General features: G+C 49.0%; 1 protein-coding gene across 1 annotated transcript in view; it reads left to right on the top strand.

Annotated features, from left to right (window-relative positions):
• The window catches only part of SLC37A2 (solute carrier family 37 member 2), a 59577-nt gene that overhangs the window by 24568 nt on the left and 14241 nt on the right, over positions 1-20768 (top strand). The window contains 9 exon segments of the mRNA XM_073320785.1: positions 573-648; positions 2251-2329; positions 3888-4023; positions 8109-8185; positions 9451-9617; positions 12322-12359; positions 14336-14485; positions 19854-19944; positions 20564-20626. Coding sequence (XP_073176886.1) covers positions 573-648; positions 2251-2329; positions 3888-4023; positions 8109-8185; positions 9451-9617; positions 12322-12359; positions 14336-14485; positions 19854-19944; positions 20564-20626 — 877 coding nt within the window.

Raw genomic sequence — 20768 nt, 5'->3', positions numbered from 1 at the left:
CCAGCTCCCCAACCCTCTGTTAATGCACGAATCTGATGGTTTTGCAGAGCCTTCCCCTGCCAGTACATGCATCCTGCCAATGGTCCCGGCGCACTAGTGTCTCTTCCTAGTGCACTTTACTAAGAGATGTTTGGGCAAGGGTCAGGGAGAAGAGTTCTCCAGACTTTCTCTTTGGGCGGCTTTTCAGCTCCTCAGTCACCCTGGCAAGGCTTTTCCCTTGAGGAGGATCTGTGTCATGAAGGTTCGAACCTTCACGCAGAGGTGTTAAATACTATTCCTGGTGCCTGAAACGTGGCCAAGCAGCATCAGGGAGACTTCAGTCAAGACATCCTAGGCACCAAGGGTGCTTAAAAGGCACTAGCTGGTGGGGGCGGGGTAGCCCGAGGGCATGGAGAAGCAGAGAGCACATGGGCCGGGGGTCTGGGAGGTGCTGGGTTGGGGACAGGCTGTGGGGTGAGTGTGTGCAGGAGGGAAACGAGAAGCAGGAGCTGCCTCTTGTTCTTGCCTGAAGATGATGCCTTTTGAAGGAGACCTGCGCTCTTCAGCATTTTCTTTCCTTGTTCGGTACACAGAGTGAGCTGCACAGCAACTGCTCTTCTCTCCGCAATGACACCAATAGCACCGTGTGGTGTGACTGGGCTCCCTTTGGTAAGAGCTTCCTGACTGAGTGCTGTGTGCCTCCTGCCCAGCTCCTCTGGATGGCTGCGCTCCGAGATGCAAAGAGCTCAGGAGTGCGCAGCTCCCTTCCCTCGCATGTCACGGGGCAGCCAGGAGAGCTTCACCTCTGAGCTCAGCATCCAGAGCTAGCCACAGGTCACTTGGCCCAAGGTTTCCAGGAAGGTGTTTGGGTGGGAGGCTCTAATGGCTGGGCAGAACTTACAGTGACTGCTCAGACTGCCTGGCTGGGACCCCTCATTATCTCCCCCTAGCCCATCCATGTCCCTCTGCCACACTCCCCATGCTGCTGTTGCAACCCTGGCTTTGTAGGAGTGCTGCTTGGGTAGACCTTGGGGCCAGCAATTTCCAGTGCCTCTGCATTGCCTGTTGGGGCCCCAGCCCCTTCTCCAAGAGCAAGCCATGACTGAGCCTGCGTGCCTCTGCCCCACACTGTGACCCCAGGAAGTCCGATCAATATTAAGAATTGGCAGTGCTCTGGCAAATAGACTTGTAACATGGTTAATGACCTTACTCAGGAGCCTTAATGTGTTTACACAGCGCACTTATGAGTCTCATTAGCGCGTTAGCTGAGGGTCGGTTCCCAGAGTACCTGGGTTTGGCAGTTGCTAATCGGAGCCAATTGGAGGCCATTAACCAGCTGAGCAGTGCCCAGTGTGCTTTTTGCCTCATGTCCCAGGTACAAAGGGCAGATGCCTAGTGGAAAACAGGCATGTAACAGAAGCCACCAGAGCTGGTCTCATAGTGGGGTGTCCTGGCATTCAGAGAAGGTGTCATTTCTGAAAGCAGTGGGGTTCCTCGATCTTTTCAGGCAGGTGCCCCTTGCTCAAAGTAATGTTTTTGAAACTCTCTTACATTTACTGTAAAAGAGAGTAAAAAGCATCGCCATGTGTACAGCACCAAGCCAACGGGATGGAGTGGTCGGTGCATGCTGCGAGGTTGACAGAGAACACTTCCCCGTGAAGGGTCAGGATGTGTGGGAGTGAGAGCCTCTGTGCTTTAGATTGTAAGAACATAGTCAATGTCTCATTCCTTTCATGTCGCACTGGTTGAGAATCACTGGCCTGGAGGAATGAACTCAGGAGGCAAAGTCCCGACTTTGAATCCCAGCTCCGCTGCATTGTCCCATCCCCTCTTTGTACCTTCAGCCCCCTTTGGTAGATGGGGATAATAATACTTCGTTTTTGGGGGGGTGGGGTGAAGAGCAGTGAGTTAATGTTTAAATACACAAGGTTCCGCTCCACTCTTAAAAATCTGATCCCTGAAGCAGTGAGTGAGGCACTCAGCAATTCAGCTCTGAGGGTCTCTGGGAGCACAAAGCAGGAACCTGCATTGGGGTGGGAGTGGGAGAGAGCAGGATCCCCTGTGGATGTGAATGAGATGCAGGGCTTCTCTAAAATATAGGCTTAAACCCAGAAAATATAGCTAGCAGCAAGCCCACCTTCCAGGTCTTGAAGCATCCCCGCAGTGCTGGGGTGGGGAGAGTGGGCAGAGACTGCAGTTGGGAGTCCTGCTATTCCAGCCTGTTGCTCTTTAACACGCTGGCTTCTGCCTGCATTGTCACCTGTTTTCTAGATCAGGCTAACTACAAAGAGCTCTTTGGTGCCCTGGACAATGCCTTCTTGGTTGCCTATGCCATTGGAATGTTTATCAGGTATGGACTTCTGAGCACCACCAGCATGTGGGGAGGAGACGGTTACATCTCAGATCCTCCCCCAGATGCCTCATTGCTTCCTGTTGGGGTCCCCTCCATTCCACATGCCCCATGAGAGCTTTCCGACTGTATAGCTGCCAACGGGTGTACTGGCTCTTGCATCGGGGTGGTATTTTTGCCTGGCTCAATGACTGTGGTGTTGTGGACGAAAGCTGGGCCAGACATTCTGATGCTGGCTCCCTACATTCCCCTGGGAGCCTCAAAAGCACAGGACATGTAGCATAGCCAAAGGCTGCTACCTTGCACCCCAGAAGTGGCTGCATGTCAGTGGTGCATGAGGCTGTTGTAAGCCGTTCTGGGATGTGCTGGGTGAATGGTGCTGTATGATGCCAATGACTGGCCGTTAAGAAATGGAACATCCCTTGGGGAGCTAGACCCTGTCAGAAAGCTGCAGCATCAGTGCTCTTCGGTCATGTCTCATGTCAAGCAAGAGGAAGGGAAGACGAACTTTGAACTGGCCTCCCAGCACTGAGACTAAATTGATTTCCCTTGCCTGCTTCAGTCCAGTGATTCCAAGCTCCCCAGCTGACTGGTCTATATAGACATCTCCCTTTCCCTTAGGCTCTGGTTATTGCTTGGAATGGGTGTAGGTGTGGAATGGGTGTGGCCCTAGCTTGGAATTCCAGCCACTTTGTTCTGTTCCTAGAATGCAGACTCTCCCCTCCATTGGAGCTTGCTGTTGGGTTATGATGATGATTTTGAGTGGCGTTTACCTTCCCCTGCCCCGGAAAATAACACTGTGGGGTTAAGAAATGACTTACGCTCCAGCTTGGTAAAGCATCCATCACGAGTGCTACAGGCTGTGGGCACTTTAGCAGGTTTCTTATCAGTTTGCTGTTTGTGACGGCAGTTGCAGGGGTTTCTATCTGAAATGTGTCCAGCCTGTTTGAGAGGTCAGGTTGGTTTCTGTGTTGATCTGACCTGAGTGGGATGGCGGGGTGGTCTCCGGTTTGGGTGCAGCTGGGAGGAGACCATGTACTAGGTCTGTCCTGGGGACGCTGCATTGGGTTGGTGACTTATGGCAGCTGGCCTCAGCCAAGATGGCACATAAATGGTAACATGGCCCAATGCCTGTGAGATATGACTTCAGCAATCCACACCGAGACAACCAGAGCCATTGAGAGGGGAGGGGGACTCAAAGAGCAGAATATTAGGAAGGTGCCATGGTGAGGAGATAGAAGGCCCCATCTAAGGCTCATTCTGCTCACGGGTGAGAGGATCAGGATGGCATTTTTGGTTTGGTTCTGAGTTTTGTTCCTGCTTGGGAGGAAAGTAGCTCTGTGTCCCTGGAGTTCAGACATCCCCTTCAGCCCTGCTGCATGCAGAGATGGGCCTCGCATTTCACAGAGCTGGGAAGGCTGTAGCCTTCCATAAGCATGTCCCAGCCCCTGGTTCCCAGAGGTAAGGCACCAGCCCTTGTATAAAGTATTGCTGAGCTGGCAGAATGTATGTGGGTGGCTGTTAATGCTCTTTCCCCTCCTTCTCCTCCTCTGTGCAGCGGCATCTTTGGTGAGCGCCTTCCACTGCGCTATTACCTGTCGGGAGGGATGGTGCTGAGTGGAGTGTTCACTTCCTTGTTCGGCTTGGCCTACTTCTGGAAAATCCATGTTCTCTGGTACTACGTCATCATCCAGGTAAGGAGTCCCTGGCCTTCATCTACCGTCTGTTCTGAAATGCTTCGCTGACCACAACATTGGGTGCCATCTATTGGCTGGATTTTCACTCTCTGGAAATCCCTTGTGCAGAGCAGGGAATTCAGTACCTCTGAAGAGGCAATCAGCAAGCCAAGAGTTTCTTTGGAACTCCTCTCTGCAGGTACGTGCTGCTTCTCAGCCACTTGGAATCTTTAAACCATATCAGACTTCCCGCTAAAAGCGATGCGCTAACTCAGCCACAAGTGACGGGGCTCAGTGCAGGAATTACTGGAGGGAAGCTCTGGCCTGCATTGTGTAAGAGGGCAGAATAGTTTATCATAATGGCCTTAAATCTGTGCATTGGCAAAGCTGTAATTAAATGTCCTGGTTTAATGGGAGCAGCCTAATGTGTGATCATTACAAAAGGCTGAGTTTCCCGAGGGGAATCCTCAGCATCCTTTGAGTGTGAGTTTCTCAGTAACTTCAGGAGTTTCTCTTTGTCCTGCCTGATGGTTTCTTTTCAGTACTTACTTCTGCAGCCTTTGATGTGATCATAGAACCATAGAACTGGTAGGAACCTTGAGGTCATCTAGTCCAGTCTCCTGCTCTCATGGCAGGACTAAATATGATCTAGACCATTCCTGACAGGTGTTTGTCTAACCTGCTCTTAAACCAGCTTGGGGTTCAGTTCCTCTGACCAGCCCAGAGAGCCAGGAATGCAAAGCAAAACCACAAACCTGTACTGTCCCCGTCCCCCGCACCACCCCAGTATGAAAGAACAAGCAAGGTAGCAGATACACTTGGCATGGCCAGGCATCTGCCTAAGCATGCAGAAACTTTCCATGGTGTCCTGAGTCAGTGTGAAGTCTGCAGTGGATTCTCCAGGAGCTCTCTCTAATGTGGTTGTTCCAAAGTGCTAGCAAGAACAGGGCACTTCCTAGGACATTTTAAGAAATGGGAGGCTTGAAATGCTCCCAAACTTACAACAGCCAGGCTGGAGCTGAATGACCAGTATGGAAAAACTAGCAAGTGACTAGAACTGGCAGACTGTGTTCCTCGAGGGAGACCCAGGCTACAGAGCAGTGCCAAGGCTGCTTCTCCTTCAGGATTGGAGAGACGTTCATCTCCTCCACTCTGATTTCATCCAGAGTAGGCTGCACAGATATTCTCTGCAAGCTGATAGGTCCTGGAGAAAAAACAGTTGTTCCTGTTCTTGAGATTCCCTCCTCAAACCCTCTTGCTGTGAACCACTGGAAGAAACCAAAAGCTAAATAACTCCATTCAGAGGAATGTTGCTATCTCAGGCACTTCATCTGGGGTTCAGCTGGTGCACACCCCAGACCTCTCTGTGCCCCTCAGGTAGGAACAGGAAACGGAGGGGCCCTATTAACAGAAAACAACCTGTAAAGGTTCCCTAGATGTGCCACATTACAGGAGAGTAGGGAAATGTCCCTGATCCACTGGCTCTGTCCATTGCCAGTGGAGAGCAAGTAGCAGGAAATATGGATATTTCTGAACACTGATGTCCCAGATGCAGCACTGCAAATCTCTGCTTCACCAGACAGCCTGTACCAGAGGCAACTGGCACCCGTGCTGATGAAATGTAACCTACTGGCAACAGCCGTGTTTCCTGAACGTGTAATTGCAGGTTCCTGTTCCAGTTCCCTGCTCCAGTTTCTCTGATAAGAAATATGCCGTCAGACCTGCCACTTTGACGTGGGGTGCAGCAAAACTTGACTCCCAAATATATCCCAGCTGCAGACGGAGGCACCATTCCTCACAATGGAGAAACCTTGACTTCCAGGGCTGCGGTGAAGCTGCTCAGATTTCAGCAAAGCTGCTGCTACTAGCAGAGTTTCTGTTCTCCCAAGCAATGCCAGGGAAGCATTTCACAATGAGCTGGCTATTGGTGGGGCCCTGGGTGGGGCCCTGGCTATTACTACCTATTAAAGGATGAATTCCCAACCAGCAGCGCACACCTTAATTGCAGCTTTGGCATCCAGAGGGCAGCTGCCTTGGTTAAAGGCCTTGTTTGTGTACTGCTCACATTTTGTGTTTTGACATGCCAGTGCTTCCTAAGTGGATGTTTTAGGCTGTCTCATGAGTTGGGATCTTGTGCTTCAAACACAGGCCTCCTTCTAAGTGCAGAGATACTTCTCCTCCCCCCCCGCCCACCTCCTACTCCCAGCGCTTTCATACACCTATTTTCATGTCTCAGGGTGGTTCTGGCTTTATTTACAGGAGTGACTGGGATGCTGAGCATGACTTGATGAACCGTCTACACTTTAACAAGTTTAGCCTCCCAGCCTCCCTGTGAAGTGGGTCAGGTTTATTAATCCCAGTTTACAAATGGAAAACGAAGTCACGGAGAGAAGTGACTTGTCCAAGGTTACACAGCGAGCTAGTGGCAGACTGAGAATCTGCTCAGTAATCTCGTGCCTTAGATCCAAGGCTCTCCTCATTCCCTAGGTGGTGGGGGCAGTCGGAAAACGCTGTGGTATTGAAATAAGGCAAAATAATTTGAAAGTTCAGCTCCTGGAATGACATTCAGACAGAAATATCACTGAACCCCCGAGGAAAGCACTGCTTGGCACTGCAAGGATTCCCAGCCTCCAGGTGGGGTACATCAGTAGCTTACGTTCCTGATGCATATAAAATGGCCCAGCAGGGAAAACATACCAGCTACTCACTGAAAAGGGTGGGTGCTTTCAGCATCCCAGACATACTGGAGCAGTCAGCCCTGGGCACAAGGGAGGCGATATTGGGCTGAGTATGGAGCCAGGGATTAAGAGTTCTAATCCCAGCTCTCTCATTGACTCACTGCATGACCTTGGGCAAGTGACAAGCTCCCTGCTTCTGCACACCTCCAGCCAACTGCATGGGGTGAGGGGTTCTGAGGATTAAGGCACAATTTTCAAAAGCAGGAACCTAAAGTTAATCTGCCCAGTCTGTATTTAGGTTCTGGAATAAATGTCCTGACTTGTCAGAAGTGCCGAATTACTAGGGGGCTGTTGGGTGCTCAGCATGTTTGAAAATCAGCCATTTTGTTTAGGAGTCAAAAATACGTACTTGGGACTGAACTTTAGGCGTCTGGTTTTGGCCTGTCCGATTTGGCATCAGGGACTGGTGTTTTCCAAAGAGCACGGCAGTGTTTCCCTTTAGTGAAGGAAACGGCCTCTTCCACTACGAGCAGAGGTCTGTGGAGACCACGAGAGCTAGTGGATGCTGTGTCCCTCTGCAGTGAATGCCTGCAGCTCCATCCAGATGGAGGCCTACTTCCTATGGTAGCTCCATGAATGTCCTTGTAGCGCTTCTGAAACCTGCCCTGCATAGTTCCCTTTACTGATTGGGGTGAAAGTGTACCTGCACTACTCATTGGCCTTCCCTACGACTGCATGGAGAGGGTGGGACTGGCATGCTTTTAACTTGGGCACCAGCCCTTCAGAACGACTGCATACTTGACTCCCTGAGCAGCCAGGGTTTTGGAGAAAATGGACTAGTGGGCCATGGAAAATGCACTGCCTTTCCCCAGGAGGCGCAAGTTACTTGGGCAGTATGGCACCAGTAACCCCATAGGATGTAGGCACTGCTTTGGATGGTAGACTGTCTACTAGACAGCATCTGCACTGATGAGTCTCACCTCTGGCTCTAGAATGACTTCCTTTCCCCCTTGCAGGGAGAGGGATTTCTTTCTTTCCTATATTTCGCCAGAATTGCCTGGTACTGAGGTATGATTTCAAACTGCTCAGTTTGCCACCATGCTCCTGTACTGAGTTAGCTCTGCATTTACCTCGGTAACCAGTGGCAACCCTGAAATCCAGAAGAAATGGTCAGGTAGGGATGTCTTGAGATGCCTCAGACAGAGCTTCTCCTTTGGGGTGGGGAGGCTGGCTGGAGTGAATGGCCTGAGCATGGTCAGGGTGTAAGGCACTGATTCGGGTGGTGGATATGTGTGATGGGCTAATGAGAACACCTCTGTCCTAGTGGAGGACGAAACTTTCCAGGGGCGGGGGTAGGAGATAGCACAGTCTGACATTGTGACTCTGTTGCATGGCTTCTTGACACACCTGCTGTCTCCCCACTAGATCTGCAACGGTTTGGTGCAGACGACTGGCTGGCCATCCGTGGTGACGTGCGTTGGGAACTGGTTCGGAAAGGGGAAGTGAGTCTGTTTCTTAATCTCTCAGGCTTTTTGTTGTGGCTTCTCTCAAGTGTTTGTTGCTTAATCCCATCCCCTGAGGAAGTGCCTGATTCATACCCTGGCAGTGGCAGGAAACAACACCCGGCACAGAAACCTCTGGACTAACATTGGTCGTGGTGGCACTGTCAAGGCCTGGCCTGAAACTCACACCAGGTCCTACAATACAGCTTTTTTGCGTGGCAGGGGAGACCCTAAAATGCTGAGGCTTCCCAGCGAGGATTGTAGCACCATTAAAGAGGCAGCTACCCTGAGCCATTTGCCAAAGTAAGCTCTGTGCACATTGCATGTCATCCCCTTCTGTGCATACAGAGCAGGAGCCTATCCTTAAACACTTTATCATTTGCGTGGGAGCCAGTTCTGAGGTATCCCTCCTTGTTTTTAAAACTCCATGGACTCAAAGCAGCCCAGCTCTCATCTGCTCGTCGGCCTCTTTTATGTTGCTTCACAGTCACACCATTGTTCATGCTTCTCATTTGCTGATACTGCCACCTGTAGCTGCCTTCGTGGATCTTTGCCTCTCTCTGATTTTACAGCTGAAAGACCTTAGCTGTGACTGTCTCTTCTGGCTTGCTCATGCCCCCTAGTTTTGGCTTTTCCTTGATTGCTACTTTGTTAACTGTATCTCTGTTGCTAAGCTCTGATGTGTTTGGGCCCTCGCGGTATATAGGAACGGTGCTACCCAGAGTGAAATTCCTGGTTACGAACTACTGGCCCATTATCGTCCGTTTCAAGCAATAGTGGGGGCTGCACACAATCACATCACTAATGCATGCCCTTACCTTGGAAAAACGTGAGCAAGGCTCAGTTCCCAAATTTGTGGGCCCTTCCTCCTAGAGAGGAGGATATACAGCACCAGCTTTCTCAGGTCCCCTCTTGGGTTAGGTTGGCCCAGTCTTTGGTGCAGGGTACTTCTTACTGGACCCTGCCATGTTCACACCCACTGGCCAAATCCCCTCTGCTTCCCCCCTCCCCCCAATTGGCATGGCTGATTGGAACAGGAGAGAGTGTGCCCTGGTTCCTGCTCACACATTTGTCCCCATCAGCTGAGCTGAGAACCCCTTTCTTAGCTGCTGGGGTATAGGGCCTGGGCGTGGAAGAAATGGCGGGACATGGAAGGCTTGCAGGGAAGAGTCTCATATCCACTAGAGTCTATCCCAATAAATGGTCATAACTGGCAAGCACTGCAGAAATGCTGTACTAATGGTTTCCCTCTTGTCCTTCATCAGGAGAGGTCTGATCATGGGCATCTGGAATTCCCATACCTCTGTAGGGAACATCCTGGGGTCCCTGATCGCTGGAGTGTGGGTTTCGTCAGCCTGGGGCCTGTCTTTCATCGTGCCTGGGATCATCATTGCAGTCATGGGAATCATCTGCTTCTTGTTCCTTGTTGAATGTGAGTGTGAGCTGGGCCTAGATGCTTCGTCATAACCTCCTGCAGACATGCTGCGGCATTCTGCTGGCATGGGGGAGGGAAAGGTGGATACAGCTCGTGGCAGAGAGGTTAGCTTCCCAGTAGCCTCTTCAGGGAGGACAGTACCTGGTGCAGCTTTGCTGACACCATGCCAGCCCTCCGTAGTGACGAGGAGAGAACTGGCTGTATTCAATATTTAGGGCTGGCATCTGAAGCCTTTCAGCTCTAGGACACTGGGATAGCTGGTGAATGACCCTGAAACCTCCCTTCAGTATTGGCTTGACCTCTGGCAGGGTGCCATCCCCTTTGTGCTGGTGTCTGAGAACCCTCCAGCAAACCAGTTCCCTGGCAGGAGCATTGGTGGAAATGGCAGATGGAACCAGTTGGTGCTGGAGAATATCCATGGGCTGTGGATTCAGGCTGTCGGAGTACTCTCCCCAGGAACTGGGTTTTACGAATGATGCTAGTCTCGTCGGTGTTTGTGAGATCGGTGTCAATCAGAGCTAGCTGGCAGAGCTCTAACTGTGAAGAGCAGAGTCTTGACGGACCAAAAACTGATTATTCTACAATATCTCGTTAAGCTGATGAATTCTGAGCGAGGATAACCTGGGCACAGGTTATCTACGGAAAGAGCCAACACCTGTTACTGAGCTAAAGACCCGGGTTCCAAAGTCCTTATCTGATGGCTGTACAGTGGCCTGTGTGGAACCAGTATGTGGTGTCAGAGCAGTTCTCATGGACTCAGTGTTGTGTCTTGACTTTAGAGCTTGAAAGGCTTATCTCCCTTTGGGAGTCCCTGTGGGACTGTCCTCTGTAGTACAGTGCTGCATGGCCATGTGGAGGCTCTCTGGGAAAACACTAGAAAATGATAGACCAATAACAAGAATGAAAACCTTGGAAAGGAGTTTGGCTCTCCAGGGAACATGAGGTCCTAGAGGAGCCATGCCCGAGGGCAGTGACTGAAAAATCTCTTATCCCTCAAGCCCTGGCAGCCTCTCTCCGTGGTGGCACACGCTGGTGAGGTGCTGAACGTCTTTCTGACTGGCACGCAGAGCAGTAAATCGGCAGCATGGGAGCTAGCCATAGGGAAAGCCGCACAAAGCAGGGGCCCACTTCCAACCTTAGTATTTCACTGCTGCTGTGTGGGGCTTCTGCAGCCATGTGAAGCCAGGAAGCTGTCTGCTGTAGGGTTGAACTCTTACAGTGGAAGGAGTGCAAAGGAGCATCTTGACATCCAGAGAAGTGAAGCAGGGACAGCAGTGGGGAGAGTTCCTGGGAGCTCATACACCCCCTTGCAGCCACAAAGATCTCTGCTGGAGGCATGGTACCTTACAGTGGGGACAGCTTTCAAAGCTCTTTGGGGAACATGGGGTCACCTAAGGGAAAAGCCTCCTAGTCAGATTCCATGAGAATCCTCACGCCATGCGCTGCTGTGATGTGATGTGTGGGGACCCCAAAGCTGAAGGGAACGTTGGGCCAGACCCTGACTTACCAAGGGATTGAGGCACCTAAAGATGCAAAGAGGTGCCTAGTGGGATGTACAAAAGAGTCCAAGTTAGGCACCTGACTCCCCCATTAGGCACCTGTTGAACTCCTTGTCAGGGGATGTTGTGAGGGCCAAAAGTATCACTGGGTTCAAAGAAGAATTAACTAAGTTCATGGAGGATGGGCAGGGAGGCAACCACATGCTCAGGGTGTCCCTAGCCTGTGACTGCCAGAAGCTGGGACTGTACGACGGGATGGGTCACTCAATAAATTGCCCTGTTCTGTTCAGTCCCTCTGAAGCGCCTGGCATTGGCCACTGTTGGAAGACAGGATACTGGGCTAGATGGACCATTGGTCTGACGCAGTCTGGCCGTTCTTATGTTATTAGGTACCTCTCTGCATCTTTAGGTGCCTAGTTACCTTTGTCAATCTGACCCTTTGTGTCTCTTGCCCCACGGGGCTCAGACAGCTCACAGAGCACCTTTAACTTCAGACTCAGAGCACTTTGTATGGAAACAGAAAATGGCTATTGCCATCTAGTGGCAAGTGATGATACAACTGCTTCCCTATCTTGGCCTCTCTATTGCTCTGCATGGTTGAGCTGAAATGGTTGAGCTGCGTCCGCTAAGCTTTTACCGCCAGCACTAGAAAGGGAGTGAATTTAGTGCTCTGGTCTCAGAGCTCTCCTAGAGGTATGTAGATCTGCTGCCTGCCAGGCATGTTCCCCATAAAAGCCAAGGCCCTCTCCCACTCATCTCTGCAGCTGGAAAATAGAGGGGAAATGAGCCCTTTGGGAACACTTGGGGTCTTCCAGTTCACTTCACTTCAGCAAATATAGTCACTGGTCTCTAAAGTTACCTTTACTGCGAGCTGCTGCCAAGCCTCAGTTTTGCCATCACTGCTAAATCTTGGACCTGCTTTTCAGATTGCTGTAACTGGGGCCTCTTATTCTTCAGGTCTTGTAGCATGAAATGCTGGGGCACACTGCGCAAGGGTTTGCACTCTCCTTTTCCTAGTTGTAGGGCTCCTGAGTTAGTGCACAGGAAAGCTCTTGTCCCGTGGGGCGGGCTGCACACATGCTACAGACTAGAGACTGCTGGATTAGCTTCCCACACTGGCTGTTATGCATGTGCTGAGGTAACGGGAGGATGCAAGGGGGTTGTTGTGTGTGGCAGTCACATGGAATCTCTCTCTCTTTCAGATCCTGAAGACGTTGACTGCAACCCACCTCTACACCATGTAAGTTAACTTCCTTTCCAAGCTCTCTGAGCAATCCGGGGCTAGGCAGGATTTCCTCTTCCCCTCTCAGCAAGGGCAGTACCATTTCCAGGGAACACGGTTCCAAACCCCAGCTTCCCATTTCCCTGGTGTGGGGCTAGCAAGGGAGATTGCAGCAATTCACTCTGCTGTAGTACAGCAAAAGCTCCGATGTGCAGCCATAGCCATGGGAATGGCACAAGTTAACCAGAGATGCAGGATCTCTCAGTGAGGGTGCTCCTGATGCTTTGGCTGTTGAGCTCTGGCTCATGTGCTGTTGTGTAGTTCACTGGCTGGAATCTATAAATAACCTGTGTAACAACATATTTCCCCAGGAACCCTGTGTGGAGAGGTACTGTAATGTTCTTGGCATGTCCCCTGTTCAGCTGCCTTGACGGAGGCACATTGATCCCATGGCACAGGTGGTGCTCTGAGCTTTCCTGCTTTCATTAGCCGTGCGGCCTTCCTCGCTCAGAGCACTTTTCAGGGCTAGAGACACATCAGTTAGCGAGGGTGCCAAGCTGATGTGCGTGAGTGGACTGACCAGGCAGCTCTTCGGCAGAACCTAAGAAGGGCTGCTGACAGCTGCTTGACTTTTTTTTTTTTTTCTTGTTTCTTAATGAAGTTTTTTCTAAAATTAAACTTCAGGGAAAGCTTTTTAAACCCACCTTCTCCCTCCCCCCCCAGCCTCATGCAGCCTTGATAGAAACTGAACCTTTCCGTTTTCCCCCTTATCTCTTCCTCCTCCCTCCACCCCCCAGAACAAACAGAAAAGCTGGGGTGGGGGGAGGGAGGGAGAGTTTATATTATTCGCAAGTTTTCCTCTTGAAACTCGGACAGAGCCTGATGTGTGTCCAGTTCTCGGGCAGTGGGATTAGCAGCACCGGCCACAGGCAGGTGTAACTGTCAATGTGCAAGCTCATTCCTGAGCTGAATACCCCCACATTTCCAGTGATGGACTCCAGTGCACCTTGGTACATGCTTCAGCCATGGCCTGCCACACTCCTGCTCTATTACGGCTGGTCTACCCAGAGAAATGTACTGGTATAATGACACTGCTGTATTCAGTATAACTTCCTGTGTGGACATTCTTATTCCACTATGGCACTAGAATTTACCAGCAGAACTATATTGGTATAACATCCCATGTAGACAAGCCCCTAGTCCTGTCAGTCTCTCAAACCCAGAGCCAGGTGAAGGCAGCTTGGAGTCCTTGGCACAGCCTCAGCCTGGCATTGGGACCTCACCCTGATTGGAGCAGTGTTGGCAGGGGCTGCCCATGTGAGTTGGTTGGAGTCACCCTCCTTTCTGGGAAAACTGAAAATCACTGCTCTGTCTTCTGGGAACCTGGGGCTGCCCGAGCAGTGAGGACTCTGCCTCCACTCCCCTGAGCAGAGAACTTTGGGGGATGGGCTCTGCTGACATCACCCCATGAGAACTGATGATGGGGTGGCAGCAGTGAGGGCCCCTGTTCTGGTGGTGATGGCAGGGCCCCTCCCCCCAGCCCAGCTGTGGCTTTCACTGTTAACAAATCCATTGAAATGAATGGCATAGCTCATTTGTCAGCTATTGTTTCAGGCTGTCTGCAAACGCAGGCATGTGTGACTGCCTTGGTTCACCTTGGAAACGTGACCTGAGTGTTTGCAGCCATAAGGGCTAGAAGCAGTTTTTGTTGTGCGTTTGTGTTTTCGTTTCTTTTTAAACGAGAGCTGAGATTTTTGACCCCAGGAGTGAGAGCCCTACACGTGGGCCTATAATGCCTGGCCCTGAAACAGCAGGCTTGTTTCGCAGCTGTGTGACTGTGCAATACTTCATCCCGTTATACTGACGGGTCTGAGAATAAGCTGTACCTGCAACCAAAGGGTGGGCTGGGCTTGACAGGTGTGCCAGGCCAGGGTATGGGCACACTCTGCTCCAGCTATGCCTGAGTGTAAACTGCTGGGCTAATCTGGTTTCAGATGGAATCGGAGGAGAGAGACCCTGAAGCGACGCTCTCCACGGATGATGGGAGCTGTATCCGAGAGAATACTATCGATTCTTCAGTGTGTCCCAGAGAACAAGCTGAGCAGCCAGAAGCCATCAGCTTCTTAGGAGCCCTCAGGATACCTGTGAGTAGAAGAACCAGGCTGCTTGTGGGTCCAGAGTATTCTGAACAGGGGGCTAATGTCCTGTGGGATTTGGGATGCCACTTACTATACGCCAGCACAGGCTGAGGTGAAGTCCAAGCTGACCTGTAGCTGAACATGAGAATGGCCCTATTAGGTCAGACCAAGATCCATCTAACCCAGTACCCTGACTTCCCACAGTGGCAAGTGTCAGCAGGAATGAACAGAACAGGGCAATTTTATCTAGTGATCCATGCCAGGTCATTCAGTCCCAGCTTTTAGCAGTCTGAGGTTTAGGACACAGAGAGCATGGTTAATAGCCATTGATGGACCTGTCCTCTATGAACCTACCTACTTCTTGTTTGAACCCCATTATAGTTTTGGCCTTCACAGTGTCCCCTGGCAACGTGTTCCATAGGGTGGCTGTGCGTTGTGTGAAGAAGTATTTCCTTTTGTTTGTTTTAAACTTGTTGCCTATTCATTTCATTGGGTGACCCCTGGTTCTTGTGTTTATGTGAAGGGGTAAATAACACTTCCCTATTCAGCTTCTCCGCACCTGTCAAGATTTTATAGGCCTATTCAGCTTCTCCGCACCTGTCAAGATTTTATAGGCCTCTTACCTATCCCCCTTAGTCGTCTCTTTTCCAAGCTGAACAGTCCCAGTCTTATTAATCTCTCTCCATATGGAAGCTCCAGTCATTTTTGTTGCCCTGCTCTCTGTACCTTTTCCAATTCTAATATATTATTTTTGAGATGGAGTGACCAGAACTGCACACAATATTCAAGGTATGGGTATGCTGTAGATTTATATAGTGGCATTATGATATTTTCTGTTTTATTATCTATCCCTGTCCTAATGGTTCCTAACATGAGCTTTTTTGACTGCTGCTGCACATTGAGCAGATGTTTTCAGAGAACTATCCACGACTCCACGATCTCTTTCTTGAATGGTAACAGCTAATTTAGACCCCATCATTTTGTATGGATAGTTGGGATTATGTTTTCCATTGTGTTTTACTCTGCATTTATCGACACAGAATTTCATCTGCCATTTTCTTGCCTAGTCACCCAGTTTTGTGAGATCCCTTTGTAGATCTTCCCAATCTGCTTTGGGCTTAACTATCTTGAGTAATTTTGTATCATCTGCAAATTTTGCCACCTCGCTCTTTACCCCTTTTCCCAGATCATTTATGAATATCTTGAACAGCACTGGTCCCAGTACAGATCCTTATGGGGGCCTGCTATTGCCTCTCTCCATTGTGAAAACTAACCGTTTATTCCTACCCGTTCTTTCCTGTCTTTCTAACAGTTTCTGATCCATGACAGGGACTTTCCTTTTTATTCCATGACCGTTTACTTTGCTAATGAGCCTTTGGAGAGGGACCTTGTCGAAGACTTTCTGAAAGTCCAAGTACACTATATCCACTGGATCACTCTTGTCCATGTGTGTGTTTGACCCCCCTCAACGAATTCTAATAGATTGGTGAGGCATGAATTCCCTTTACAAAAGCTGTGTTGACTCTTTCCCAACAAACTGTGTTCCTCTGTGTGTCTGATAATTCTGTTCTTTAGTGTAGTTTAAATCAATTTGCCTGGTTCTGAAGTTAGGCTTACTGGCTTGTAATTGCCAGGATCGCCTCTGGAGCCTTTTTAAAATATTGATGTCACATTAGCTATCCTCTAGTTATCTGGTACAGAGGCTGATTTAAGTGATGGGTTACATATCACAGTTAGTAGTTCTGCAGTTTCACATTTGAGTTCCTCTAGAACTCTAGGGTGAATCCCATCTGGTCCTGGTGACTTATTACTGTTTAATTTATCAATTTGTTCCAAAACCACCTCCACTGACCCTTCAGTCAGAGACAGCTCCTCAGATTTGTCACCTTAAAGGAATGGCTCAGGTCTGGGAATCTCCCTCATTATCTGTGGTGAAGACCAATGCAAAAAATTAATTTAGCTTCTCCGCAACAGACATCCTGTATTAAGGCCTTTAGCACCTCGATCGTCCACTGATTGTTTGGCAGGCTTCCTGCTTCTAATGTTGTTGTTGTTGTTTTTTGTTTTTGTTTTATTTTATTGTATTTATTTATTTATTTTTGTGTTTGGTAGTTTTTGTGTCTTTTGCTAGTTGTTGTTGTTCAGATTATTTTGTGACCCTCCTACTTATACGTTTATACTTCACTTGCCTTGCGGGCAAGTCTACACAGCAAAATTTAGTCAACCTAAGGTACATAATTGTACAGCCACCCAAGTGACTAAATTGCTTGGCGGTGTGCACTCTCGCCAGGAGTGCCTGCACCGATTTAACTGTTAGTGTGGGACGTTGTGGGATAGTTTCTGAAAGGCCTCACCAGTCAATGTAAACAACACAGTGTCTATGTTGGCACTGCGTGAACCTAACTATGTTGACCTCAGCACTATGCCTCTCACCAAGGTGGAGTTATTAAATCGGTGTAGTGGGCAAGTTACATTGGTGGGAGCTACATTTGAGTGAAGATGCTTTTGGAATTAAATCCATGTAAGCTGCCTCACATAGAACTCTGTAGTGTAGACCAGGCCTGAGTTTATGCTCCTTTCCATTTTCCTGAGTAGGATTTGACCTCCAATTTTTAAAGGGTGTCTTTTTGCCTCCAACCACCTCTTTTTCCTTTTTTTTAATTTGGGGTATGCATTTAATTTGTGCCTCTATTATGGTGATTTTAAAAGTTTCCATGCAGCTTGCAGATTTTTCTCCTTTGTCACTTTTCCTTTTAATTTCTGTTTAACTAGCTTCCTCATTTTTTTGTAGTTCCCCTTTATGAAGCTAAGTGCTTCAATAAGTGGGTTTATTTGGTATTTCTCCTCCCCGTCCCCCCGGATGTTAACTTGAATTACATTATGGTTGCTGTTACTGAGTGGTTCAGCTATATTCCCATCTTGAACCATCCTGCACTTCATTTAGGACTAAATCAAGAATTGCCCTCCCCTTGTGGGTTCCAGGATTAGCTGCTCCAAGAAGCAGTCATGTAAGGTCTCTAGAAATTTTATCTGCATCTCATCCTGAAGTAACATGTACCCAGTCGATATAAGGATAGTTGAAATCCCCCATTATTACTGAGTTTTCTATTTTTGTAGCCTCTTTAATCTCCCAGAGCATTTCACAGTAAGTGTCACTATCTTGGTTAGGTGGTGGTTAATAGTGTATTCCTTCTGCTATACTCTTATTATTCAAGATTCTGTGGTATAGTTTGATTCATTTAATATTTTTACTATATTTGACTCGGTGCTTTTTTTCATGTATAGTGCCACTTCCCCACCAGCAAGACTTACTCTGCCATTCCTGTATATTTTGTACCATGGTATTACTGCGTTCCATTGACTATCATCATACCTATTATATCAATATCCTCATTTAATACCAGGCACTCAAGTTCACCCATCTTATTATTTAGACTTCTAGCATTTGTATATAAGCACTTATAAAATGTGTCCGTATTTAGTTGTCTGCCTTCATGTGATGCATTGAATGGTCCTCCTTTTTCATGGAGGACAGGTCCATCAGTGGCCATCAATGGACCAAACCCCCTAGTCCAGGGGGTGTCTTCCAACCCTTATATTCCATGATTCTGTGATTAACCATGCTGTGGATATCCTAAATCTCTGACTGCTAAAAGCTGGGACTGAATGACAGGGGTGGATCACTAGATAAAATTGCCCTGTTCTGTTCATCACAAACCCAGCTATCAATATTTCTAATGATGAAATCCCCCAGTACTATTACCTGGCTCTTCCAAGTAATCGGGGTCCCTTCCCCTGGAAGAGTATCCTCCGTACGAAAGGATACCATGACATCATCTGAAAGGATTGAAGGGATGCTTACTAGCAAAAGGCAAGGACTAGCTTTGTCTTTCAGCTAATGACAAGAACAGACACAGGCAAAACACTGGCCTGTCAGACTCTGTGTGACAAGACGGGAGCCCCTGCCTCCTAGAGGGGGAGGAGTTAACCTTGGGGACCCAGTGACTGACCAGATTACAGAACCGGATGTGCAGCACCCTCTGCACAATGGGTCTGAGTCTCTGGTCCTTAAGAATAGCCCTGACTGTCCAGGGCCCCAATAGGATGGGCTAGCCCCAAGGGTGTGCACCACTCTCTCCCATCCCCTCAAACCAGGGTTTTCCCAGCTGCCTTGTGTGCCCCCCAACTGCCCAGAGGGGCCTTGGTGCCTTCCCCCACCCCTCTGTGTTCCATATGGCCTCTGTTACTGCAGTAACTGAGCACCTCACAATCTCCTTGTACCCCCTCAGCCCCCATGAGGCAGGGTAGTGCCACTGTCCCCATTGTACAGAGTGGGAAGGAAGGCATGGAGACACCACTAGGGTTGCCAGCTTTAGTTGGATATATTCCTGGAGGTTTCATCACATGACATAATCTTTAATTAATGATTGATCTCTGATCCCTGGAGACTGGAGGGTTGGCAACCCTAGACACAGCAGCAGAGATACAAAATCAACTATTGTGCTTTAAAAAAGAAAAGTATTTAAATTCAGTACATTTATATTTTTAAAAATAAACCCATTGAAAATAAAATTTTGAAATTGAGAGCCTATACTAGGGCCTAAAAATTGTACAATCTGTTAAAATTTCCATTTAAATAAAATTCAAGCAGGCCATGTTCATTGCTCAACTTTGAAAGGAAGTCAAAGCACTGAGCTGGGGGAAGTCACTGGCGAAGCACCTAGAAGCAGAGTTTGTTGAAGTACTAAACCAGCTTTTGACGGCAGTAGCCTCTTCTTCACATGCAGAGAGAATACTTTACTTCCTTCACTTCAGTTTATTCAACAAGTTCAGTTCCATGACTTTCTCCTCCAAAACTGAGAAACCAATTTGGGAGTTGAAAAAGCAGGAAAGCTTGTTTTCCTCCTCCAGTCTATGAATAAAAATGAGGTGTGAGTCCTACGTATCGAAAATTCAGAAGGACAATGCTCAGCTGCTCTTCCTGGTGTTTATTTTAAGATGTGAGCTTTAGAAATGTGATTAGTGTGCAGTGGGTGTGCCTTGTGTGTCAGAGAAATCCAAATGGTGAGCCATTTCCCTGAGACCGTGTAACTCCTTGTCTGGTTGTGCTTCGGATAACATTCCCTCCATGTCTGCAGTGTTCTTCTTTCCCTATCTGCCGTATGCTTCCCGAACACCTGGAACTCTGCAAATAGTGTGATGAAGCTGTTTGATTGACCAAGGTGATCATTAGCACCGCTGATGCACCCAACGTATGGGATTGGGATGAAAGCAAACGGAAGGAAAGAAGAGGATGGAAGGGGGAGGATGGAGGTCCCCTCTGTGTCTTGGGGTTTTATGACACTGACCTTTCTCCCCTCTATCTCCTCCCCAGGGTGTGGTGGAGTTCTCCTTATGCCTGCTGTTTGCAAAGCTGGTCAGTTACACTTTCCTCTATTGGCTGCCTCTCTACATTGTGAATGTTGGTGAGTCACAGGAAGCTACTAATATCCATTTAACTACTTCACCGTGTGTGCTCTGGATGGAGGGTTCTCATTCTCCAGACTCCAGGCAGGAGTGCACAGGCTTCCCGCAGAGGAATCTTGCTCATTTGCTCTTAGTGTTCTAGTGAAAGAAAGTGTTCTCTGCTTCCTAGTAAGTCTTCAGTCTCCTGGGAAAACCTGGCTGTGGTTCAGGAGTGTGTGGGGACCTCAGCTGACGGACATGGATGTGCACCACAATGGCAGCTCAGCTCTTGTGGCCAGCTGTTCTCAGTGATGCCCATCGTGGTGCTGGGCAGGTCCATGGGGTTTCGATGCAAATGTTGCTCCAAATTAAGCAAGTGACAGTGCGTCCTGTGCCTGCAGTCTAGGGTGCAAGTGCCTTACAGTGGGCTCCTAGTGAACAAGGCGTCTTCTTGAGCATCCACAAGAGCTTGTTCTGGCTCCCAAGAGATCCATACCCAGCATCAGTGGATGTCTGTGTCTCAGCCCCCACGAGCTCTGGCTCCTGATGCCAGGAGAATAACCACACAGCCAGAGCTCAGGCTTGCTCTGAACTTCTGACAAGTGAACGTCTCTGTTGATGCATCTCATTTCATTGCAGCTCACTTCGGCGCTAAGGAGGCTGGGGACCTGTCCACGCTCTTTGATGTTGGTGGCATCCTAGGTCTGGCATTCTTCACTGTTGCTTGCTGTGTTGCCATTGTGGACAGGGAGGGATGATGACTTGTGGCTAAAGCACAGGCCTGGGACACAGAGGAGTTGTATCCCTGGCTCTGACCAGGGTTCCTGGGGGGAACCTTCGCCAA

Source organism: Lepidochelys kempii, chromosome 22, assembly GCF_965140265.1.
Source record: "Lepidochelys kempii isolate rLepKem1 chromosome 22, rLepKem1.hap2, whole genome shotgun sequence".
Classification (NCBI taxonomy): Eukaryota; Metazoa; Chordata; order Testudines; family Cheloniidae; genus Lepidochelys; species Lepidochelys kempii.
The sequence above is the reverse complement of the archived record's forward strand: the minus strand, read 5'-3'. Positions and strand labels throughout refer to the sequence as shown.